This window comes from Mizuhopecten yessoensis, unplaced genomic scaffold, assembly GCF_002113885.1.
Source record: "Mizuhopecten yessoensis strain PY_sf001 unplaced genomic scaffold, ASM211388v2 scaffold10963, whole genome shotgun sequence".
Lineage (NCBI taxonomy): Eukaryota > Metazoa > Mollusca > Bivalvia > Pectinida > Pectinidae > Mizuhopecten > Mizuhopecten yessoensis.
This window is the reverse complement of record NW_018408809.1, coordinates 181,680-202,275: the sequence shown is the minus strand read 5'-3', so window position 1 is coordinate 202,275 and position 20,596 is coordinate 181,680. Positions and strand designations below refer to the sequence as shown.

The 20,596-nt window shown below is 36.7% G+C and overlaps 1 protein-coding gene across 1 annotated transcript in view; it reads right to left on the bottom strand.

Annotated features, from left to right (window-relative positions):
• Nucleotides 1-13,874, bottom strand: part of LOC110464128 (exportin-4-like) — a 36,590-nt gene extending 22,716 nt beyond the window's left edge. The window contains exons 1-14 of the mRNA XM_021519192.1: nt 13,810-13,874; nt 13,033-13,138; nt 11,315-11,456; nt 10,910-11,054; nt 10,138-10,254; nt 9,571-9,724; nt 9,100-9,212; nt 8,406-8,563; nt 6,086-6,260; nt 5,424-5,600; nt 4,570-4,709; nt 4,062-4,210; nt 2,070-2,250; nt 988-1,147 (exon numbers count right to left, since the gene is read on the bottom strand). Coding sequence (XP_021374867.1) covers nt 988-1,147; nt 2,070-2,250; nt 4,062-4,210; nt 4,570-4,709; nt 5,424-5,600; nt 6,086-6,260; nt 8,406-8,563; nt 9,100-9,212; nt 9,571-9,724; nt 10,138-10,254; nt 10,910-11,054; nt 11,315-11,456; nt 13,033-13,138; nt 13,810-13,860 — 1,968 coding nt within the window. The 5' untranslated portion in view covers nt 13,861-13,874. The remainder of the gene's footprint in view (nt 1-987; nt 1,148-2,069; nt 2,251-4,061; nt 4,211-4,569; nt 4,710-5,423; nt 5,601-6,085; nt 6,261-8,405; nt 8,564-9,099; nt 9,213-9,570; nt 9,725-10,137; nt 10,255-10,909; nt 11,055-11,314; nt 11,457-13,032; nt 13,139-13,809) is intronic.
• Between the last annotated feature and the right edge of the window lie 6,722 nt (nt 13,875-20,596).

The following is a 20,596-nucleotide window of genomic DNA, read 5'->3' as shown; positions in this document are numbered from 1 at the left end:
GGCAGGTCTGTGTCGTCTCATGTTTGTATGACTTGGCAGGTCTGGGGCGTCTCGTGTTTGTATGACTTGGCAGGGCTGGGGCGTCTCATGTTTGTATGACTTGGCAGGGCTGGGGCGTCTCATGTTTGTATGACTTGGCAGGTCTGGGTTGTCTCATGTTTGTATGACTTGGCAGGGCTGGGGCGTCTCATGTTTGTATGACTTGGCAGGTCTGGGTCGTCTCATGTTTGTACGACTAGGTAGAAACTTGCTGTAACAGCACTGTTAGGGTCAGCACTTGTACAAAACAGGGTAGATAATACCCGTTACATATATGTCCAGATTTTATAGTCAGTTGTTAGAGCGAGGACTGCCTAACCTATTACAACGCTGGATATGCTGGAAAGCTGGGGCACGTAATGATGATGTTGTTTAAAACTGTGTCTATAAATGTAAGCTTTGTAATGTACTCAGCAACCTTGGCGTAAGTATGTCATATTGCATGCTGGTCCCATTAGCTACCAGTACTTACACATGGGCCTAGGGGTTTCACTTTACCAGAGTATGAAAGCTTTGGGGTCTGAAGGTCAAAGGTAATGCATGTTAACATTCAACATTATCGTGAGCTCATTTTCTTTATTAGATATATCAATTCCTGTTTCAAAACTGTCTTTTTTTATCAAAAATTACACTCTTGTACAAACACAAAAAGGGGTAAAAATAAACAAATAAAACATGATTAAATCTGGTGTTCCTTAGTAATATCTTCCTAGATTCGATCAAATTAGTTTAACAGGTATGTAGCTGCTCTGTTAGATCTTCCCTGATCAGATCAATGTTAGTTACCAGGAATGTAACTGTTTCTTCTACATCTTCTGATGACAAATCAATTTAGTTTTACCAGGTATGTAGTTGTTTCCCTGGAAAAATTATAATTGATATGTCATTGGAAAATGAAGCAGAACAGCTACATACCTGGTACTGACTAGGTCATAGAGATTAACATACCTGTGAGTAGTAGTTCTCGTCTGGCAGCAGGTAGCACAGTGACCATCGCCGTAGAAACCACATGATACTGGCGCTAACCTGTGGACTGAGAGAGCCTGCCATCTTGGCTTGTAGTGCACGCTTCTCCACCTCACAGAGGCGTAATACTGAGGAGACCAACCTACAGCGAGAACACAACATTAAACATAAGAGGGTGTATACTATATCATATCTCACAGAGGCGTAATACTGAGGAGACCAACCTACAGCGAGAACACAACATGAAACATAAGAGGGTGTGTACTATATCACATCTCACAGAGGCGTAATACTGAGGAGACCAACCTACAGCGAGAACACAACATTAAACATAAGAGGGTGTGTACTATATCACATCTCACAGAGGCGTAATACTGAGGAGACCAACCTACAGTGAGAACACAATATTAAACATAAGAGGGGGTGTACTATATCACATCTCACAGAGGTGTAATACTGAGGAGACCAACCTACAGTGAGAACACAACATTAAACATAAGAGGGTGTATACTATATCACATCTCACAGAGGCATAACACTGAGGAGACCAACCTACAGTGAGAACACAACATGAAACATAAGAGGGTGTGTACTATATCACATCGCACAGAGGTGTTATACTGAGGACCCCAACCTACAATGAGAACACAACATTAAACATAAGAGGGTGTGTACTATATCACATCTCACAGAGGCGTAATACTGAGGAGACCAACCTACAGTGAGAACACAACATTAAACATAAGAGGGTGTATAATATATCACAACCAAATCTCATTTAAATAACTCTCTGCCCTCCCTCGTCACCTCCCTCTCCCTTTCTTTGAATGAATGCAGTAAAGCTCAATTTTATCCGATATGGTTTATTAAATGGCAGCTTCTTTGTTTGAATAGCAGTGTAAGGTACTGCTCTACATTGTTTTAACAGAACAACCTATGCAGATATAGATGCACTGGTCAAAAAGTAGCTTGATCATATACAACAGATATTAATAAGATAATGACATGATTCTAGTCCAAGTCAATGTTACTGACTCTACAAAAAAGTATACAAGGTATCATACCGGACAACAGAGTCTGTGTTTAGGTCTGCCCTTGGAATGCTGTCTGCCCTCTCCCCTGGGGATGCGAGGACCTTGAGTGTTGTAGGGATGTCTACGGTCTTTGACTGGCTAATGGAATACTCCATGATGTCAGATGGTATCATAGGAGTCTCTCCCTCGGATTCCTCTGTTAACACATAGGCTGAAAGGCAAATCCCAATTAACATCCAATTAACACAAACAGGTATAGATCAGAAGATGAAGTGAATATCATTGTAAAATATAGTGAATTAAAGTTCACAGAAGTGCTCTGTGATTGTGATGTCTTAAGGTGGTTGTGTGTGTGAAAGCTCAAAGGAGGGTACTGAGTATGAGTGAAAGCTCAAAGGAGGGTACTGAGTGTGTGTGAATGCTCAAAGGAGGGTATTGAGTGTGTGTGAATGCTCAAAGGAGGGGACTGAATGTGTGTGATGCTCAAAGGAGAGGACTGAATGTGTGTGATGCTCAAAGGAGGGTACTGAGTGTGTATGTGACAACTCAAAGGAGGGGACTGAGTGTGTGTGTGAAAACTCAAAGGAGGGTACTGAGTGTGTGTGTGACAACTCAAAGGAGGGGACTGAGTGTGTGTGTGAAAACTCAAAGGAGGGGACTGAGTGTGTGTGTGAAAACTCAAAGGAGGGTGATGAGTGTGTGTTAAAGCTGAAAGGATGGTACTAGCTGAGTGTGTGTGAAAGCTGAAAGGAGGGTATTGAGTGTGTGTGAAAGCTCAAAGGAGAGGACTGATTGTGTGTGAAAGCTCAAAGGAGGGGACTGAGTGTGTGTGAAAGCGCAAAGGAGAGGACTGATTGTGTGTGCAGCAAGCTTTCTAGACAAGATGTGTTTGGATTGATAAAAAGAGGAAGGAAGAATATGTCTCAGGAATAGTGTTTGATTCAAGGTGGCTAGATTTAATGTTGACCAATAGGATTCAGTGTATATCCTTGTACAGCATGATGAGGTGAGGGTCCATAGGAAAGGGTTGTGTGTGTAAGGTAGGGTAAGGGCTATGTGAGAGTGAGTGGGGATAGACTTACTGGTGACTAAGAGGATCCAATGTATAATCTCATACAACATGGTGAGGCGAGGGTCCATAGGAGGGGGTTGTGTGTGTCAGGGTTAGACTATGAAAGGGTGAGTAAGGACTATGTGAGGGTGAGTTGGGAGAGAGACTTCCTGGTAACTAAGAGGAGCCAGTTTATAATCTCACACAACATGGTGAGGTGAGGGTCCATAGGAGGGGGTTGTGTGTGTCAGGGTTGGACTATGAAAGAGTGAGTAAGGACTATGTGAGGGTGAGTGGGAGAGAGAATTCCTGGTAACTAAGAGGATCCAGTTTATAATCTCATACAGCATGGTGAGGTGAGGGTCCATAGGAAAGGGTTGTGTGTGTAAGGTAGGGTAAGGGCTATGTGAGAGTGAGCGGGGATAGACTTACTGGTGACTAAGAGGATCCAATGTATAATCTCATACAACATGGTGAGGCGAGGGTCCATAGGAGGGGGTTGTGTGTGTCAGGGTTAGACTATGAAAGGGTGAGTAAGGACTATGTGAGGGTGAGTTGGGAGAGAGACTTCCTGGTAACTAAGAGGAGCCAGTTTATAATCTCACACAACATGGTGAGGTGAGGGTCCATAGGAGGGGGTTGTGTGTGTCAGGGTTGGACTATGAAAGAGTGAGTAAGGACTATGTGAGGGTGAGTGGGAGAGAGAATTCCTGGTAACTAAGAGGATCCAGTTTATAATCTCATACAGCATGGTGAGGGGAGGGTCCATAGGAAAGGGTTGTGTGTGTAAGGTAGGGTAAGGGCTATGTGAGAGTGAGCGGGGAGAGACTTACTGGTGACTAAGAGGATCCAATGTATAATCTCATACAACATGGTGAGGTGAGGGTCTATAGGAGGGGGTTGTGTGTGTCAGGGTGGGACTATGTAAGTGTTGGTAAGGCTATGTGAGGGGGAGTGGGAGAGAGACTTACTGGTGACTAAGAGGATCCAGTGTATATCCTCATACAACATGGTGAGGTGAGGGTCCATAGGAGGGGGTTGTGTATGTGACATTGAATGCTGCTGATGCTGTAGTCTCTGTAGTTGACCATGTAGCCTAGCAACTCGATCCTCCAGCAACCTGTGACACAATAACATCAAAATATGTCATATATTTAATCAAGATATCTTCAAAACTGATTATTATTTCAGACCTGCAGTTATCTTCTTCAGCTGATCTCCTTGCACTAAGTCATTTCCATTTGAGATGCTAAAAGGATTAATTGGTACAATTGTTGTGACGATAAAGGGCACAAAGGCTCGTGGAGTCAGATTTTATAAATGAGCATCATTGTTTTGTAGTAAGATATTACCTCATCTAATATTCTTAATAAAAGATAAATCAGATAGAGTGTAGATGGTAGCTGTCTATTTCGATTGTCAAGTGAATGGAAACACCACAAACCAACAGGTTGTTACATATGGGACTAAAGCTCCTACCGACAGAGACTGGGGATGCTGTGTCCTGCTACCATCCGCCCAAATACACCAATACTACAGAGCTGGTCCGAGAACCTTTCACGATCATCTTCTTCTACACTGTCAATCTCATCTTCTTCTGACACAGAATCCCTTCCTTCCTGTAATTCATCACACAATGTCATCATTACAAAATCTTAAACCAAATTAAGAGGGGAAATTTATCATCTTTTTTCGATATTAAAAGAGGTTGCAGGCANAAACCAAAATAGTTCAAATAACACCCTATTAACTTTATTCTAATTTAAGTACTGCAAACCCATTAGAGAAATATCACCAATTGTTATGGTGTGTAATGTCAAAAAAGGTCCTGTCCTGGAAAAGAACTGAGGTCTAGGTATTCAACTGCATTAACCTAAATAAATAAGATACAATGTTTACATATATATCTTTTTTATATTTTCTCAAATGTACTGATATTAAGTTTCTACAAAAGGCCTATGGTCTTTGTTTAGAAAACAGCTACCAGCAATGATACATTAGATCTCCTGAATTACAAGTACAGAAGTGATCAATGTTACCTGTAACTTTTAGTCTATAGAGTACAGATACAGCCCCTGTAACCTTTAGACTATAGACTACAGATACAGCCAATGTTACCTGTAACCTTTAGACTATAGAGTACAGATACAGCCAATGTTACCTGTAACCTTTAGACTATAGAGTACAGATACAGCCAATGATATCGGTAACCTTTAGACTATAGACTACAGATACAGCAAATGATACCTGTAACCTTTAGACGTTAGAGTACAGATACAGCCAATGTTACCTGTAACCTTTCGACTTTAGTGTAAAGAAACAGCCAATGTTACCTGTGTCCTGGTACCGTCAGGGGCACTAATGTGACACTGTATATAGGAGTTGAACACTTGTTGTGTCTGTGGTTTTAATTTGTCCAGGGAAACATCCTTCATTTTGGAGATAAGCTCCATCCAGGTCTCCAGCATCTTCTCATAAGCCTCCATGTGGATAGTGTCATCTTTGTGGTACTACAGGACAGGAGAAATTCATCTTAGTCTTGTACATCACAGATACCAAAGGAATTAAACATAAATCTCCATGTTTAGTTCTTTCATATTTTAAAATTAGACCTCAAAAGGAATAAGTGATCATACATTTCTCAAACAAAGATCTGTATTCAAATTTCTCCAATAAACAGTTCTATTCACATTTCTCAAATCAACATTTGTGTTCACAATTTTCAAACTAACATTTGTGTTCTCATTTCTCAAACAAACATTTGTGTACACATTTCTCTAACCAACATTTGCGGTCATATTTCTAAAACCAACACTTGTGGTCATATTTCTAAAACCAACATTTCTGGTCATATTTCTAAAACCAACATTTGTGATCACATTTCTCAAACAGACATCTGTGATCATATTTCTCAAATATTTTGAAGACAATGTTTACACCCCAATATTATACTCTGGAGAGTCGAGCTATACTGAGAGGGAAGAATACTACATACTGCCTCCTCTAGAGCTGCCCCTTGACCCATAGTGCAGGTTAGTCTAGTCAGCTGCTCCAAAAACTGGTCAAACATTTCCTGTGGCAAAGCCAACATAGAGGCCATTGGGAACTGCATCACCAGGTTTTTGTAGATTGTGGCTACACCGAGGTTTTCATAGTCCTGGAGGTCAATGCTGATGAACAAAAAACAAGATGGCTACCCTGACACTTAAACAAAACACTAAATAAGGAGTATTGATTAAAAAAACACAATTAGACAGATTGTTTGATACAGTTTCTTAATTTTATAAAATATGACAAACATTCTTCCAAAATTAATCTGATGTGTATCAGCAAATGTTTTCATTTTGTTATTTTTCTTAGTGAGGCCATCCAGACTTAAGATAGTAAAATTATTTTTCACACATCAAAGTTTCCAAAAATATTCAGTTTAATAAAATCTACTACCTGTAACTGAGCGAGATCTGGTTATCTCGGTCAAGGCCTAAGATTTTGTATTATGTCTCGGTTGGGAGGTTACAGAATCTTACCCCTCGACTGAGATAATCCGATCTCGCTCAGTAACAGGTAGCTGAGCGAGATCGGGTTATCTCAGTCGAGGCCTAATATTTTGTATTATGTCTCGGTTGGGATATTACAGAATCTATAACAAAAAACAAGATGGCTACCCTGACACTTAAACAAAACACTAAATAAGGAGTATTGATTAAAAAAACACAATTAGACAGATTGTTTGATACAGTTTCTTAATTTTATAAAATATGACAAACATTCTTCCAAAATTAATCTGATGTGTATCAGCAAATGTTTTCATTTTGTTATTTTTCTTAGTGAGGCCATCCAGACTTAAGATAGTAAAATTATTTTTCACACATCAAAGTTTCCAAAAATATTCAGTTTAATAAAATCTACTACCTGTAACTGAGCGAGATCTGGTTATCTCGGTCAAGGCCTAAGATTTTGTATTATGTCTCGGTTGGGAGGTTACAGAATCTTACCCCTCGACTGAGATAATCCGATCTCGCTCAGTAACAGGTAGCTGAGCGAGATCGGGTTATCTCAGTCGAGGCCTAATATTTTGTATTATGTCTCGGTTGGGATATTACAGAATCTATAACAAAAAACAAGATGGCTACCCTGACACTTAAACAAAACACTAAATAAGGAGTATTGATTAAAAAAACACAATTAGACAGATTGTTTGATACAGTTTCTTAATTTTATAAAATATGACAAACATTCTTCCAAAATTAATCTGATGTGTATCAGCAAATGTTTTCATTTTGTTATTTTTCTTAGTGAGGCCATCCAGACTTAAGATAGTAAAATTATTTTTNTGAAAATGTAAAAGTTTACGCACGACGGACGACGACGGACGAAAAGCGATTAGAATAGGTCACTTGAGCAAAGCTCAGGTGACCTAAAAATGGCCTCTACACAGCTGAAGATACAGGTGAATGCTTCCGTGTAAAATGTAGTCCGTTTTTACAAAGAAGACAACACATTTCACAGTGCAGATTATATTTTATCTACAACATCAGATATCTAACAACATCAAAACAATACATATAATGACTTACCAGAATGTTTTTAATGCAGATTGATAATTTCAACCAATTAACGTGCGGATGAATATATATTGCAGTGTAAAATTTCCGTGAAGTGTCATGTAAAGGTACCAGACAGAGCGGATGATATTATAAGACTCTTTCATGTCAAGGGGTGTAGGATAAGGAAATTCCACAGAGGGGATTTCAAATTTGGTAAAACCTGAGACTTTGCCTAGGGTTTTGCCAAATTTGAAAATCCTGAAGTGGAATTTCCCTTTCCTACACCCCTTGGACATAAAAGAGTATTTTTCTCTCATTCCAACTACCAGAATAAGTTCAGAAACCATGCAAATGTGTCTGGACTGGCTACCATTTTGAAAATATCAATCCCCCCCCCCGAAGCTTTTTTGAAGAAAATAAATTTGTCAGCGAGATTTAGCATACCCCATATTTTCAAAAATAGTTTACGCAGAAAAAATGATCTCATCTTTCTTACGTGTATGGTAAATATATCACAAAAGGTTTTAATTTCATGTTGCCTTTTCCGCATTGCGGCATCAGTGTTTTCCAAATTAAGATAGACTCAGCAAGCATGGATATCAATTCATTCCTCGTTACAACTCTTAGACAATACTTTCCTCATTACAACTCTTAGACAATACATTCCTCTTAGACAATACATTCCTCGTTACAACTCTTAGACAATACATTACAATAGACTACAACTCCAAGACGGCAACCTTATTACAACTTCCAGACGATACATACCTTGTGATTAGTTGTAAAAATCCATCTATAAAAGTAGCTAGGTATTCACATCGTGCTTTATCATCAACAAAGATATACCCGTTGAGTGAGGCAAGCTGTGTCAGACACTGCGTTGAGTGGTGGGCCATCTCTGAATTGTGTCTCACTTTCCTGTGGATCTGTGTGGGGACAAGGTATTGATTGACTAAAAGTATTTCTTTATCGACTGAATATTATATATCACAATAACATCAATGTTTCTTTCCACAGAGAGTAGTACAAACAATTAATAGATTTCTCGTTATAATTTTTTTGCTATAGCTTTTTTCTAAAGAACTGGACATGTAAACAGCAATAAATATGTCTAAGAGATCCAGAAAATGTTCTTAATTTGCCACTTCTAAGAAGACCACGACAATCTGCCAAAAAGAAATATAATGCTGTGGATATTGATTCTCCTCTTCTCTGCTTATTTTTTTAAATTAAACAGAACATGATATATTAAGTTTATAATAAGTATATGATATGCTGCCTAGCACAAAAATAGCAGAATGTTAAGGTTAGAAAAATTATTCAGCACATTTTTTCAGCACATTTTTCCTATCTATAGGGATTTCTGTTTAAACCAAATAAAAAATATGGAAAGAAGTGTTTCTATATACATACTTACAACATGGATATAAGTACTGAAAGTGTACTGATAGTTTGTACTTACCTTAAAGAACAGAATTAATACTGTCTTGTCCATTAATGTATCTCGCCACTTTTCATTAGGCTTTAATGGAATGTTCTGATTCATCTCAAAAGATCCAACATGTCTTCTGGCAGCTGAAAGAAACGATGTGGAATATTACACCCACTTGTATGAGGACTGTCAACTATGTGTGAAATATGTATACAAACATCTGATTTTAATTTCTTAACAGTGTTCCCCTGTTTCACAATGATAATTTTAAAAAGCTTTCACATGAATGATATTTAATATTTATCTTATATGAATAATAAATTTATATCAATACACCTAGAAACTCAAGTCATTTAAAAATAAATGGTCTAGATATAGTTTTAAATGTCTTTAAAGATATTTTATAATCATGTTTCTGATAACTGACAAGTGATAATCTCAAAAGACCACCCTAAATAATACAAATGGTAAGGTATACCTGGTATATTATGTATGACTGACCTTTGGGTACAAACTCCCAGCAGAGAACTTGCTCCGAGATGGATAACATTCGGTTGAGGACAGCCATGGCCTCTCGAGGGAGAGGACTTGCCTGTTTTTCTAACTCATTCAGTACTTGTAGTGCAAAGAGCAGTACCCTCTTTAGATCTGACTCCTGTAACAGTAGCGGGATTGTTTTGAGTTTTCAGACTTTTTATACAAGTTCATGACTTCACAAGAGACTTCCCTAAAGAAATCGACTGTAAGTCATTAAATAACACATTTAAAATGTTGACGCTCAGGTTGTTCTTAAGTGATCAGGTTTTAAATAAGGACGAAAACTAACAAAAAATTATAAACTGAATAGTTGAATACCAAAAGATGAAGCTATATATTTGTTTCAAATACATTTGAATAATCTCAAGATAGTTTTCTGATACCTATATATATATATTCATGCCCAAGATCAAGTGTATTACATTACCTGAAATGTCAGTCATTATCTCAAGTGTTTCTTCCACCGAATACAGCTCTCAACTGGAGTTTAGTAACTCAAGTGTATTCACTACCTTACGTGTAGTTCATTACCTCAAATGCCCGCTTGCAACGAGTGTGAAACTCCCAGGTAAATCCCACGCTGCTAGTTCTGCTGGAGCTGGAGTACTCATTCAGCAAGGCTGTCAGCATGGAGCAAGCTACCAGTTGCTGTTGTATAAGTAAGGAAACAGTTGACAAGTTAAAATCTGATACATGTACATTTTCAAGGTAAGTACGGTAAAAGTTCTTTATAAATTTATTATTACAGCGTGAGCACATGTCTTAAACTGGCAACATGTGGATAATACACCCACCAAAAATCTAGGTTAATTTTCAAAGAAATTTCTGTGGGGGTAACAATTTAATAAAAATGTAGTATATACAGTGTAGATTATAGTTAAATGTACATTATTCTGGTATGTTGTGAAACAAAATCTTCCAGAAGTAAGGTAACAAAATGTCTATGGATGTAAACTCACTTAACTTAACTTTGATAAAAAAAATACCTTGTAGGTAAATTAATTAAAGTATGTTAGAGTTACACTGATAACTGACTTGTCATTGTGTAAATCAATACTACATACACATGCTCCAGTTGACATCAGATCAAATTATTTCTCTCCAACACCAAATCACAAAATGAATTCAGGAAGAAATACAAACAGCATTACAATCAACTGAATGTTTTGAAAATGAAAATTGAATGTTCGGTTTACATGGAATGATATAGAAAAATCTGCTTTCTGTAATTACTGACAATATTAAATCAAAACGGAAGATGATAAGCAGGGAACAAATTTGTCAATATTTGTTGTCTAATTACCATGGTGACGTTGCCACTACTGACAAGCTGAGTGACATCCTGGAAGAGACTGTTCCTGCTGGCACCCTTTAAGTCTTCAAGAGTTCCTCGCTTGAGTATCACAGCCACAGTCTGCAGGATCTGCTCCCTGACGTAGCTCTGGATCCTGTCAGAACCAATGTTACAAAAACCTTTACACCAAATATTCTCTGGATAATACAAGAAGATCTAGCTTGTTGAACAAATTAAGAAAGAAATTATCTGAAAATCAATTGGTTCAAAATGGCCTTAAATACATCCACACAAACAATTCTCTCAATAAACATAGGAAAATGAGAAAACAGGGTTATTTTTAAATAACATTAAATGTATTGACACAGCTCTATCTAAATGACATAAGAACTTAAATGATTTACTTGTACTTACGTTATATTTTGAGTGATGAACCTCAATAAGAATGAGCGTAAGGACTCGACATCTTCTGAGCTGAGAATGGACCATTCTCTAATGACAGCCTCCTTAATGGTAGTAGCTGCTTGGAACAGCACATAGTCACACTTGCTGTTTTCTGTTTGAAATTACAAAAAGAAAAATCAACATTAAATTAAGGAAGTGTTGAAAATTGGAGACCTTATGCTTAATAAAACTAATCCAGTACATCATATTTATATTAGAAGGTATTTTATCAAATCGATACAAATTATGTACCAGTAAACAATTAAAAAGTTAGACATTATCAATGTTTCAATAAATATTTTCAATTTAGCTATACAAAAAAGAAAATATGAATATTTTGTTCATATTTCATTTACTGTGATGTCTTACTCTTAATGTAAGTATATATGGACCCTGTTGGATATAAGTCTATGGAGGCTTAATGGTTTATCAAGGTATATATATGCTAAGTTTTAATGTTTTAACTATCCTGTTTTACAATCTAATTTTAAACTTTTATGTGATAAAATTGTGATATTATCTCTTTTATATGTTGTACTTATAATTTATATGCGCAGGGTTCTCCCCAGAATTTTTTTAAGCTATGTTTTAATTTCAACAGACGTTCAAGACTGACACAGCAGTCTGTAGCATGCTTAAAAATACCATATTAAATATGAGGGAGTCATCATATAGATGTGGCCCTTAGTCTCTATCTCTTTTAATAAGTACTTTTATCTACCAAACTTTTGGTGAATTTGAAAACAAAAGAAAACAAGAAAAATATGTTCCTTATGTATAGATTTTCAGAAATACAATTGTTTAGATATTACATGTTTTTTATATATATATATATATAGAAAGGTGTATGGGTTTGACATATTTTTTCTTTACATTTGTATCCTTCAGTTTATCCTCATTTAGAATTCAAAGAAGAAATATCTAAAAGTTGTTGATGCAATCATGTGAGTTAATTAATACACAAAAGGCGTATCAAGGGTTTGTTTTTCAAGTCTCTTACAGTTGTTTCCTAAAATTAATCACGTATTGATCATGCTAAGAGGACCCGGTGGTATTTGGATTTAGACTTAAGTGAGTATGCTTGCCATACACCACTGTGCAACTGGAAGTGGGGTCATTACTGGACTTGGGACAGCCTTGTTATTTAATCAGTGTCAAATTCTTGTGCTTCAGTTTCATTTTTTTTATTTCCCGGAGCCATCCGGTTCATAAGTTAAATGTCAAACAATTACATCATGTGATACATGTACAAGAGATTAGTATACAAAATTGATTAAGTGGAGAGTAAGCTTACAAACTACACAAGTAGTTTTCCATATCAGACATTGAATTCTCTACGGTTTCTCCAAGCATGATATAAATCCTAGATTACATAATTCTGTTACATTATTAGTACACAATAGTTTTGTTAACTTAAAAACTTCTGTGAAAGTGCCCCTCAGTACAAATAACAAGATGATGCGGTTTATAGTCTAAGGTGATACAGCCAGTTAAGCTGATGCGGTTGGGAGAATTTCCAACTGATGCTGATTTGGCTCCTTTCAGGGCCTGGGGAGATCCCTGATGCATTATATTACCTTTCCATATAAATAAAATCATACTGAAGTATTGGAAGGGAAAACTGTGTAGACAACTTAGACAAAAAAGTGCACAATATACATGTGTACATTGTACACAAAATTACCTACCAAGAATGTGTCTGCATAGTTTGTACGGCATCTTTGTCTTCCTAAAGTCCAGAATAACATTTTCTGCTGCATGGCGTTCTTCTGGCGTCACAATGTTTGGGGGAGCCTTAAAGCAAGCAATATATAAAACAGTAAACTTACTCTATTTACTATTATAATTACAAACATTAAGACGTTCTGTTATGTAAAGCCAAAAGTATTCATTTAAACGTAGTACTGTACCATAATCATATGTATGGTTTCAGCAAAGTGTTTTCATCAGATAATAAGCTAGCTGGTAAAGACGGGTACAGACTGTATTATTTTTCCTTTGCCTTCAATTCAAGTTTTTAATTGGGTAAAAGGTACAACAACATAGCAATTTCATATAGTATCCAATACATGTTTTGGCACTAATAATTTATATAGCTGATTACATTATAAAACATATTAATGTAAAATTATAAACAATATTTATATATTTTTGAATTTAAACATTATTTCCAACTAAAAGAAAATGCTAACTATCTTATATCATTGTTGTTTGATGTATTATTTGCTTGGTTCAATGAAATAATATCGTATCGACGGTAGAAAAAACACAGAAAATGTATCATTTAAGATCACAACACAGAATTGCATACAAGCGTGGAGACGGGAGACTCCGACTGTTGACAGTGTTATATTTTGATTGTCAGAAACGGCTTAACTAAAACCACGAGAGGAAGAAAGTAACAGACAACAAACACACATGTAAAAGTCGATTTTTGATGTTATATAAAAAGCAGTGATACCCACCAACACAATTTGTGTGACTTGTTCCAACTCTTGTGCGATTCTGTCCTCCATTTTCTTTCAAGACCGGAAACGGAAATTAGCAATTTTCCTAGAATGTCAATTTAAGAGAAATATTCGAAACGAATTAAAGTAAAGCTTTTATTATTTTTTTGAAATCAAAAATTAAGCCAGACATACCAGATAATCAGGCCTCCGAATCAACAGTATTTGCATATCAGATTAAGAATAATAAAGATAACTTATTGTGACATAATTAATATACATAGGGGAGATAACTCGTCTTGACTTGCCAAGTATTTGAGCCACTACCCGACTCCTAAGAAACAAACGAAAATAAAGTACATTTTCAGAAATAATAGTGAACTCATCTCAAATAAGAATACTCTAAATTTTCATCAGTATATGATCATGGTTAAAATAATTCATAATATAATTGATCGTTTGATTTTCATTCTGTAAATCCTCTCACGCATATAATTATGTAAGAATTTGTAAATTATGATGTGACTATTTTTTAACATTTAAAATGTTCTCTTGCAACTTTGTTACAGTCAGTTTGAATTTACTATTTATGAAACCAAATAAGAATTAAATTACAAACAACTTCAACAAAACGGCTGTTTTGACAATGATTGATACTTTATCAGGTGTAAGTATGTGTATGTAAGATATGGGAGACAGGGACGTATACGGCCTTATATATATAAAAGGATTTGCATTCTTTCACATTGAGAATTTATTAACGCATTAAGGAATAACAAAAAACTAGCTGTAACAGATGCAGACAATTTGTATTTGTTGGGGGGGGTGGCTGACAAATTTGAGACCATAATATTAATTTTGAATACGCAGGCAAGAATTATGTTTATTTATTGTTTGGTAAACAGGTGTATTCTCTCATAATAAAGTGTAAGATGGTGGTAAACGCTAGGGGTTTTTTTTCACCCCGAAGAAGACAAACATTCATATCTTATTTCAAAATGGAAACCCCTTTTCTGATAATTTCTATCTCAGGAGATAGAATATTTCGAGTAACAAATGTTATGCAGGTGTGATCAATGTAACAGAATATTTCTTTTTATATGTATGGAGGCCAGATCATTCCTTTTATACGTATGAAGGCCAGACCATTCCTTTTATATGTATGAAGGCCAGACCATTCCTTTTATATGTATGAAGGTCAGACCATTGTTTTTCATTCCAAATTATTTCCGGAATAACGTTTTTCCAATCAACTCCATTAGTTCATTATAACATGAACGCCGTAGCGTGTTACAACCCACGCGCAGTTAGTGCTTCTTTCAATACCATTACCGCCAGATGTCGCTGACATCCTTTTTATTTACTTCTTCGGAACAATTCCTAGCTATAAGGAATTCAAGTTTGAGGTCACATTAGTACGGTATTTTTATATATGTACAAAGACATGTGCAGTAGGCAACTTCGAAAAAATCATTTCCTTTTTTCTCATAAATACATCTTCGAACAACAGTGGTTATGTCACATCGCAAACATAAGCAGTAGCACAGAATCAAGTTATCGACTCTTCAGTAACGTAGGTGCTAACGTGAAGACTTGTTAAATTATACCTATAATGGGTCCGTGAAAGTGACATTGTCGAACTAACTCGAAGGAAATTTGCCTCTAAAAGCTTCAGGTGTAAAAGTCAACAGGAAGAGCCGTTATACCCCCGAGGTCAGAGGTCATGGTCACCTCCTATCCCCTGGGAACGGTTACCTGTAACAACTTCAAAGTAGCCGCCATCTTTGTCCACTCACAGGTGTCTATTGTCACGTAATTAAACAAGGCGAAGAAGACTCTCATAGACAACCCGAATCCTCAGGAGGGCGAGAAAAATACATATAAGGTGAAAAGTACAAACATGACTGGGCCGTACAAACAGAACGCGCTCTGTCTGTTTACCAATACCTTCAGATTGTCTTTCGCTCAGTAAGCTATCCGGCGGGGAGTTAAGTGGATTTCTGTTTGTTTATTTGTTTGTTTATTTATTTGCTGTCTTATTTGTTTACTCGACTGCACGAGCGAATCTTGTGCGACAAAAGGAACAATTTCAAAAAAGAAAAAAGACCGACGGAATTTTACATTCCTCAATAATAGTTCACAGAAAAGACGCGTTTGTACCCCTTACGAGTTACTCTACAGCATGGTTGTATAGGTCTCTGATATCTCCGAATTAATAGTGAACATAAGACATAATCGGAATATAGATTTAGTTTTCAAGAACAATGAACAATATTTTACATTAAGAAAATATATTGATAAAACGAAGAACAATTCAGAAAGTTCATATATACATTTTTATTATCAACGTCTATCTTTGACTTTTTCTGTATTTATTTTTAGATCAGCCATAAATTAATGATATTCTGCCCGATCGGAAGTAGTATTAGTGTCAAGACTATCCTTACCTACTCAGTGTGGTACATTGTCCTAAATCGGCACGGAAACCTGGCCGTGACGTCACTAGGACCACTGTCCTGTACTAGATCAGATACGGGTACCAATCTAATATTTAGATTAATTCAACACCAGAAACCTATATTTTATGTGAAATTATATCTGGTTGTGTGGTGTTTATTTGGCCTAGGGGGAGTCGACCGCCATTACATCAAAGACACGTGTTTATGGTGCCTGTTTGATCAACACAAGTTTATGAAGGGTATGCAATTCATAAGCAAGGTGTCTTCGGCCGATCTGGTCGCGAGATCCGGCCGTGATCAAGTCTTGTCATCGCTAGTTTTCATTTTTCTTTATCAAAATGTAATTGACTTTGAAATCTAGCAGAGATTTTGTCTATTGACATAGGCTATAAAATTATCAGTCCTTTGGAAGACTTCAGACGTTCTGGGGATTAGCGACCGCTTATCACGTCGATCACCAGCAGTTCTAGTTTACTCCCAAATATGATGTTCGAACAGCAAATCAATTTGCTAGGATGCTCTTTTTCAATACAATAACACACAATGGTGATTTGGGTTGCAATATGATGTGAAATTGAAGGATATTCTTGTTTAATTTTGATGCTAAAGACACCATTCATTAGCCCTGCCTAGCTCTCTGTTGTATCCGACTTCACTCAGGTGAGATAGCATCCCTCACGTCTCACCGATATCGTTGGTACAGTGGAAAATAAAGTAGAAAAGATCATCAATATAGCGAATTTTATCAATAATTAATTTTCAACAATTCATTGAAATGGATAATCGGAATGTGGTGCTGTACACAATAATTTGCGATACTGTATAATAATACTGATTTGAGATGCTGTATAAATAAAACGTTTTGTGATGCTGTATAATTATAATAATTTGCGTTGTTGTAGACAATGATTTATGGTGTTATAGCAATGACTTGTAGTGCTAAAGACATTGATTTGTGTTGCTGTAGAAAATGATTTGTGTTGCTGTAGAAATTGATTTGTGGTGCTGTAGCCAATGTTTTGTGGTATTAAAGACATTGAGTTGTGGTGCTGAAGACATTTATTTGTGGTGCTAAAGACAATGAGTTGTGGTGCTGAAGACATTGATTTGTGGTGCTGTAGACATTGATATGTGGTGATGTAGACAATGATATGTGGTGCTGTACATTGATTTGTGGTGCTGCAGACATTGATTTGTCGTACTGTACAATGATTTGCGGTGCTGAAGACATTTATTTGTGGGGCTGTAGACAATGATTTGTGGGGCTGTAGACAATGATTTGTGGCGCTGTAGATATTGACTTGTGGTGCTAAAGACAATGAGTTGTGGTGCTGAAGACAATGAGTTGTGGTGCTGAAGACATTGATTTGTGGTGCTGTGGACAATGATTTGCGGTGCTGTAAATTAAGTTGTGCTGTAGAATGATTTGTGGTGCTGTACATTGATTTGGGTGCTGTAGACAATCACTTGTGGTGCTAAAGACATTGATTTGTGGTGCTGTAGACAATTATTTGTGGTGCTGTAGACAATGATTTGTGATGCTGAAGACATTGATTTGTGGTGCTGTACAATGATTTGTGGTGCTGAAGACAATTATTTGTGGTGCTAAAGACATTACTTTGTGGTTCTGTAGACAATTATTTGTGGTGCTGAAGACATTGATTTGTGGTGCTGTAGACATTGATATGTGGTGATGTAGACAATGATATGTGGTGCTGTACATTGATTTGTGGTGCTGCAGACATTGATTTGTCGTACTGTACAATGATTTGCGGTGCTGAAGACATTTATTTGTGGGGCTGTAGACAATGATTTGTGGCGCTGTAGACAATCTTTTGTGGTGCTAAAGACAATGAGTTGTGGTGCTGAAGACATTTATTTGTGGTGCTGTGGACAATGATTTGTGGTGCTGTACAATGAAGTGGTGCTGTAGAATGATTTGTGGTGCTGTACATTGATTTGGGTGCTGTAGACAATCACTTGTGGTGCTAAAGACATTGATTTATGGTGCTGTAGACAATTATTTGTGGTGCTGTAGACAATGATTTGTGATGCTGAAGACATTGATTTGTGGTGCTGTGCAATGATTTGTGGTGCTGTAGACAATTATTTGTGGTGCTGTAGACAATGATTTGTGGTGCTAAAGACATTACTTTGTGGTGCTGTAGACAATTATTTGTGGTGCTGAAGACATTGCTTTGTGGTGATGTAGACAATTATTTGCGGTGCTGTAGACAATCATTTGTGGTGCTGTAGACAATTATTTGCGGTGCTTAAGACATTGATTTGTGGGTCTGTAGTCAACTATTTGTGGTGCTGTAGACAATGATTTGTGGTGCTTAAGACATTGATTGGTGGTTCTGTAGACAATGATTTGTGGTGCTATAAACAACTATTTGTGGTGTTGTAGACAATTATTTGTGGTGCTTAAGACATTGATTTGTGGTGTTGTAGACAACTATTTGTGGTTCTGTAGACAACTAAGTGTTTTGCTTAAGACATTGATTGGTGGTTCTGTAGACATTACTTTGTGGTGCTGTAGACAATTATTTGTGGTGCTGAAGACATTGCTTTGTGGTGATGTAGACAATTATTTGCGGTGCTGTAGACAATCATTTGTGGTGATGTAGACAATTATTTGTGGTGCTGTAGACAATGATTTGTGGACCTTAAGACATTGATTTGTGGGTCTGTAGTCAACTATTTGTAGTGCTGTAGACAATGATTTGCGGTGCTTAAGACATTGATTGGTGGTTCCTTAGACAATAATTTGTGGTGCTGTAAACAACTATTTGTGGTGCTTAAGACATTGATTTGTGGTGTTGTAGACAACTATTTGTGGTTCTGTTGACAACTAAGTGTTTTGCTTAAGACATTGATTGGTTGTTCTGTAGACAATGATTTGTGGTGCTGTAAACAATTATTTGTGGTACTGTAGACAATCATTTGTGTTGATATGGTGGTAATTTGCAGGAACGTTTAAAATAAAAGTTATGTTTAAGCGGTGTTTCAAGAAATACCATGATTATTATAAGGCGATCTCGGATATCAAAAAATCAAATAAACAAATTTAAAACTATTTGTATAGTCAGACGAAAAGAACATGAATATATTAACGTTACCTCACAGAATATTGTTAAAAACGAAATTGGTAAATTAATAAATAACAAAGCCCCCGAGTTTCCTTCCTCTGTACCCGATAGCGTTCATGTACTGAGTCATCCGGACAGTTGTGACGTCACAACAGCCACAGATTGGTCTGGGTAGACCGTGACGATCCATGAACAGCTCTAACGAGGCCGACCACCCAGGTATTTATCACCCAAGTCTTCGCTGTTTAATAAAACGATTTTATGAACTTTTTTTCATAAAATACTTAACCACCCAAGTGAGGAAAGGCAAATCGCTAAGATTACATTGTAGGGTTAAATATGTAGCTGTTACCACGAGACAGGGCATCTAGATGTTATCTGAGGGTCCGACTCGACGTCTAAATTTTCCCTCCTCCTCCCTGCTGTCTGTCCGTCTCCATCACAGTAAAGATGTGCGAGTGTATTTAGTGGTGAATGAGTAGCTCACACATTTACCTTTGATTATTATTCCCGTCTATATAAGACGGATTTTATCAAACATCTTAAAATGTTTAATATGTATGTACTTGTACACGTATCTGCGCACGTGACATCGAAAAATGTACCCTATTAATCAGTTTCTAGACTTCAATTTTACATTTTTTTGACATTTTTATTTGAAAAAAAATCCATTTTTATTTCATTCAACGAAACAAATTGGTTTCGACCTCAAGTTCATTTCAATGAAATAATCTACCATGCATTAAAGACCCAGGACTAATTGGTATCTAATATACACCAGTACTACGGTAGCCAGCCCACATATATTGATGGAAGTCTTGAAATAACGATACTGCATTGCTTTTAGATTCTCCTTTTTTCAGTCTTTAATTTAAAAGAATGCGTTTTAAGTAAAAAGTAGTCTTGGTTAAAACAGGATGTAAAGAACACATAGTTAAACTGCTTTGGTGTCAAGCATTCCGTCTAAGACTTCATTGACATATTCGAAAATCGGTAGTCAAAACTTTTAATTTTTCCCGTCTTGGTTTGTTCTAGTTTGTCTCGTCTAAATTTGTCTCCTCTATCTTTACCATCTTGGTTTGTTCTAGGTTGTCTCGTCTTACTTTGTCTGCTCTATCTTTACCGTCTTGGTTTGAACAAACCAGAACAAACCAAGACGGGAACAGATAGAGCAGACAAAGTTAGACGAGACAAACTAGAGCAACCCAAGACGGGAAAAGATAGAGGAGACAAAGTTAGACGAGACAAACTAGA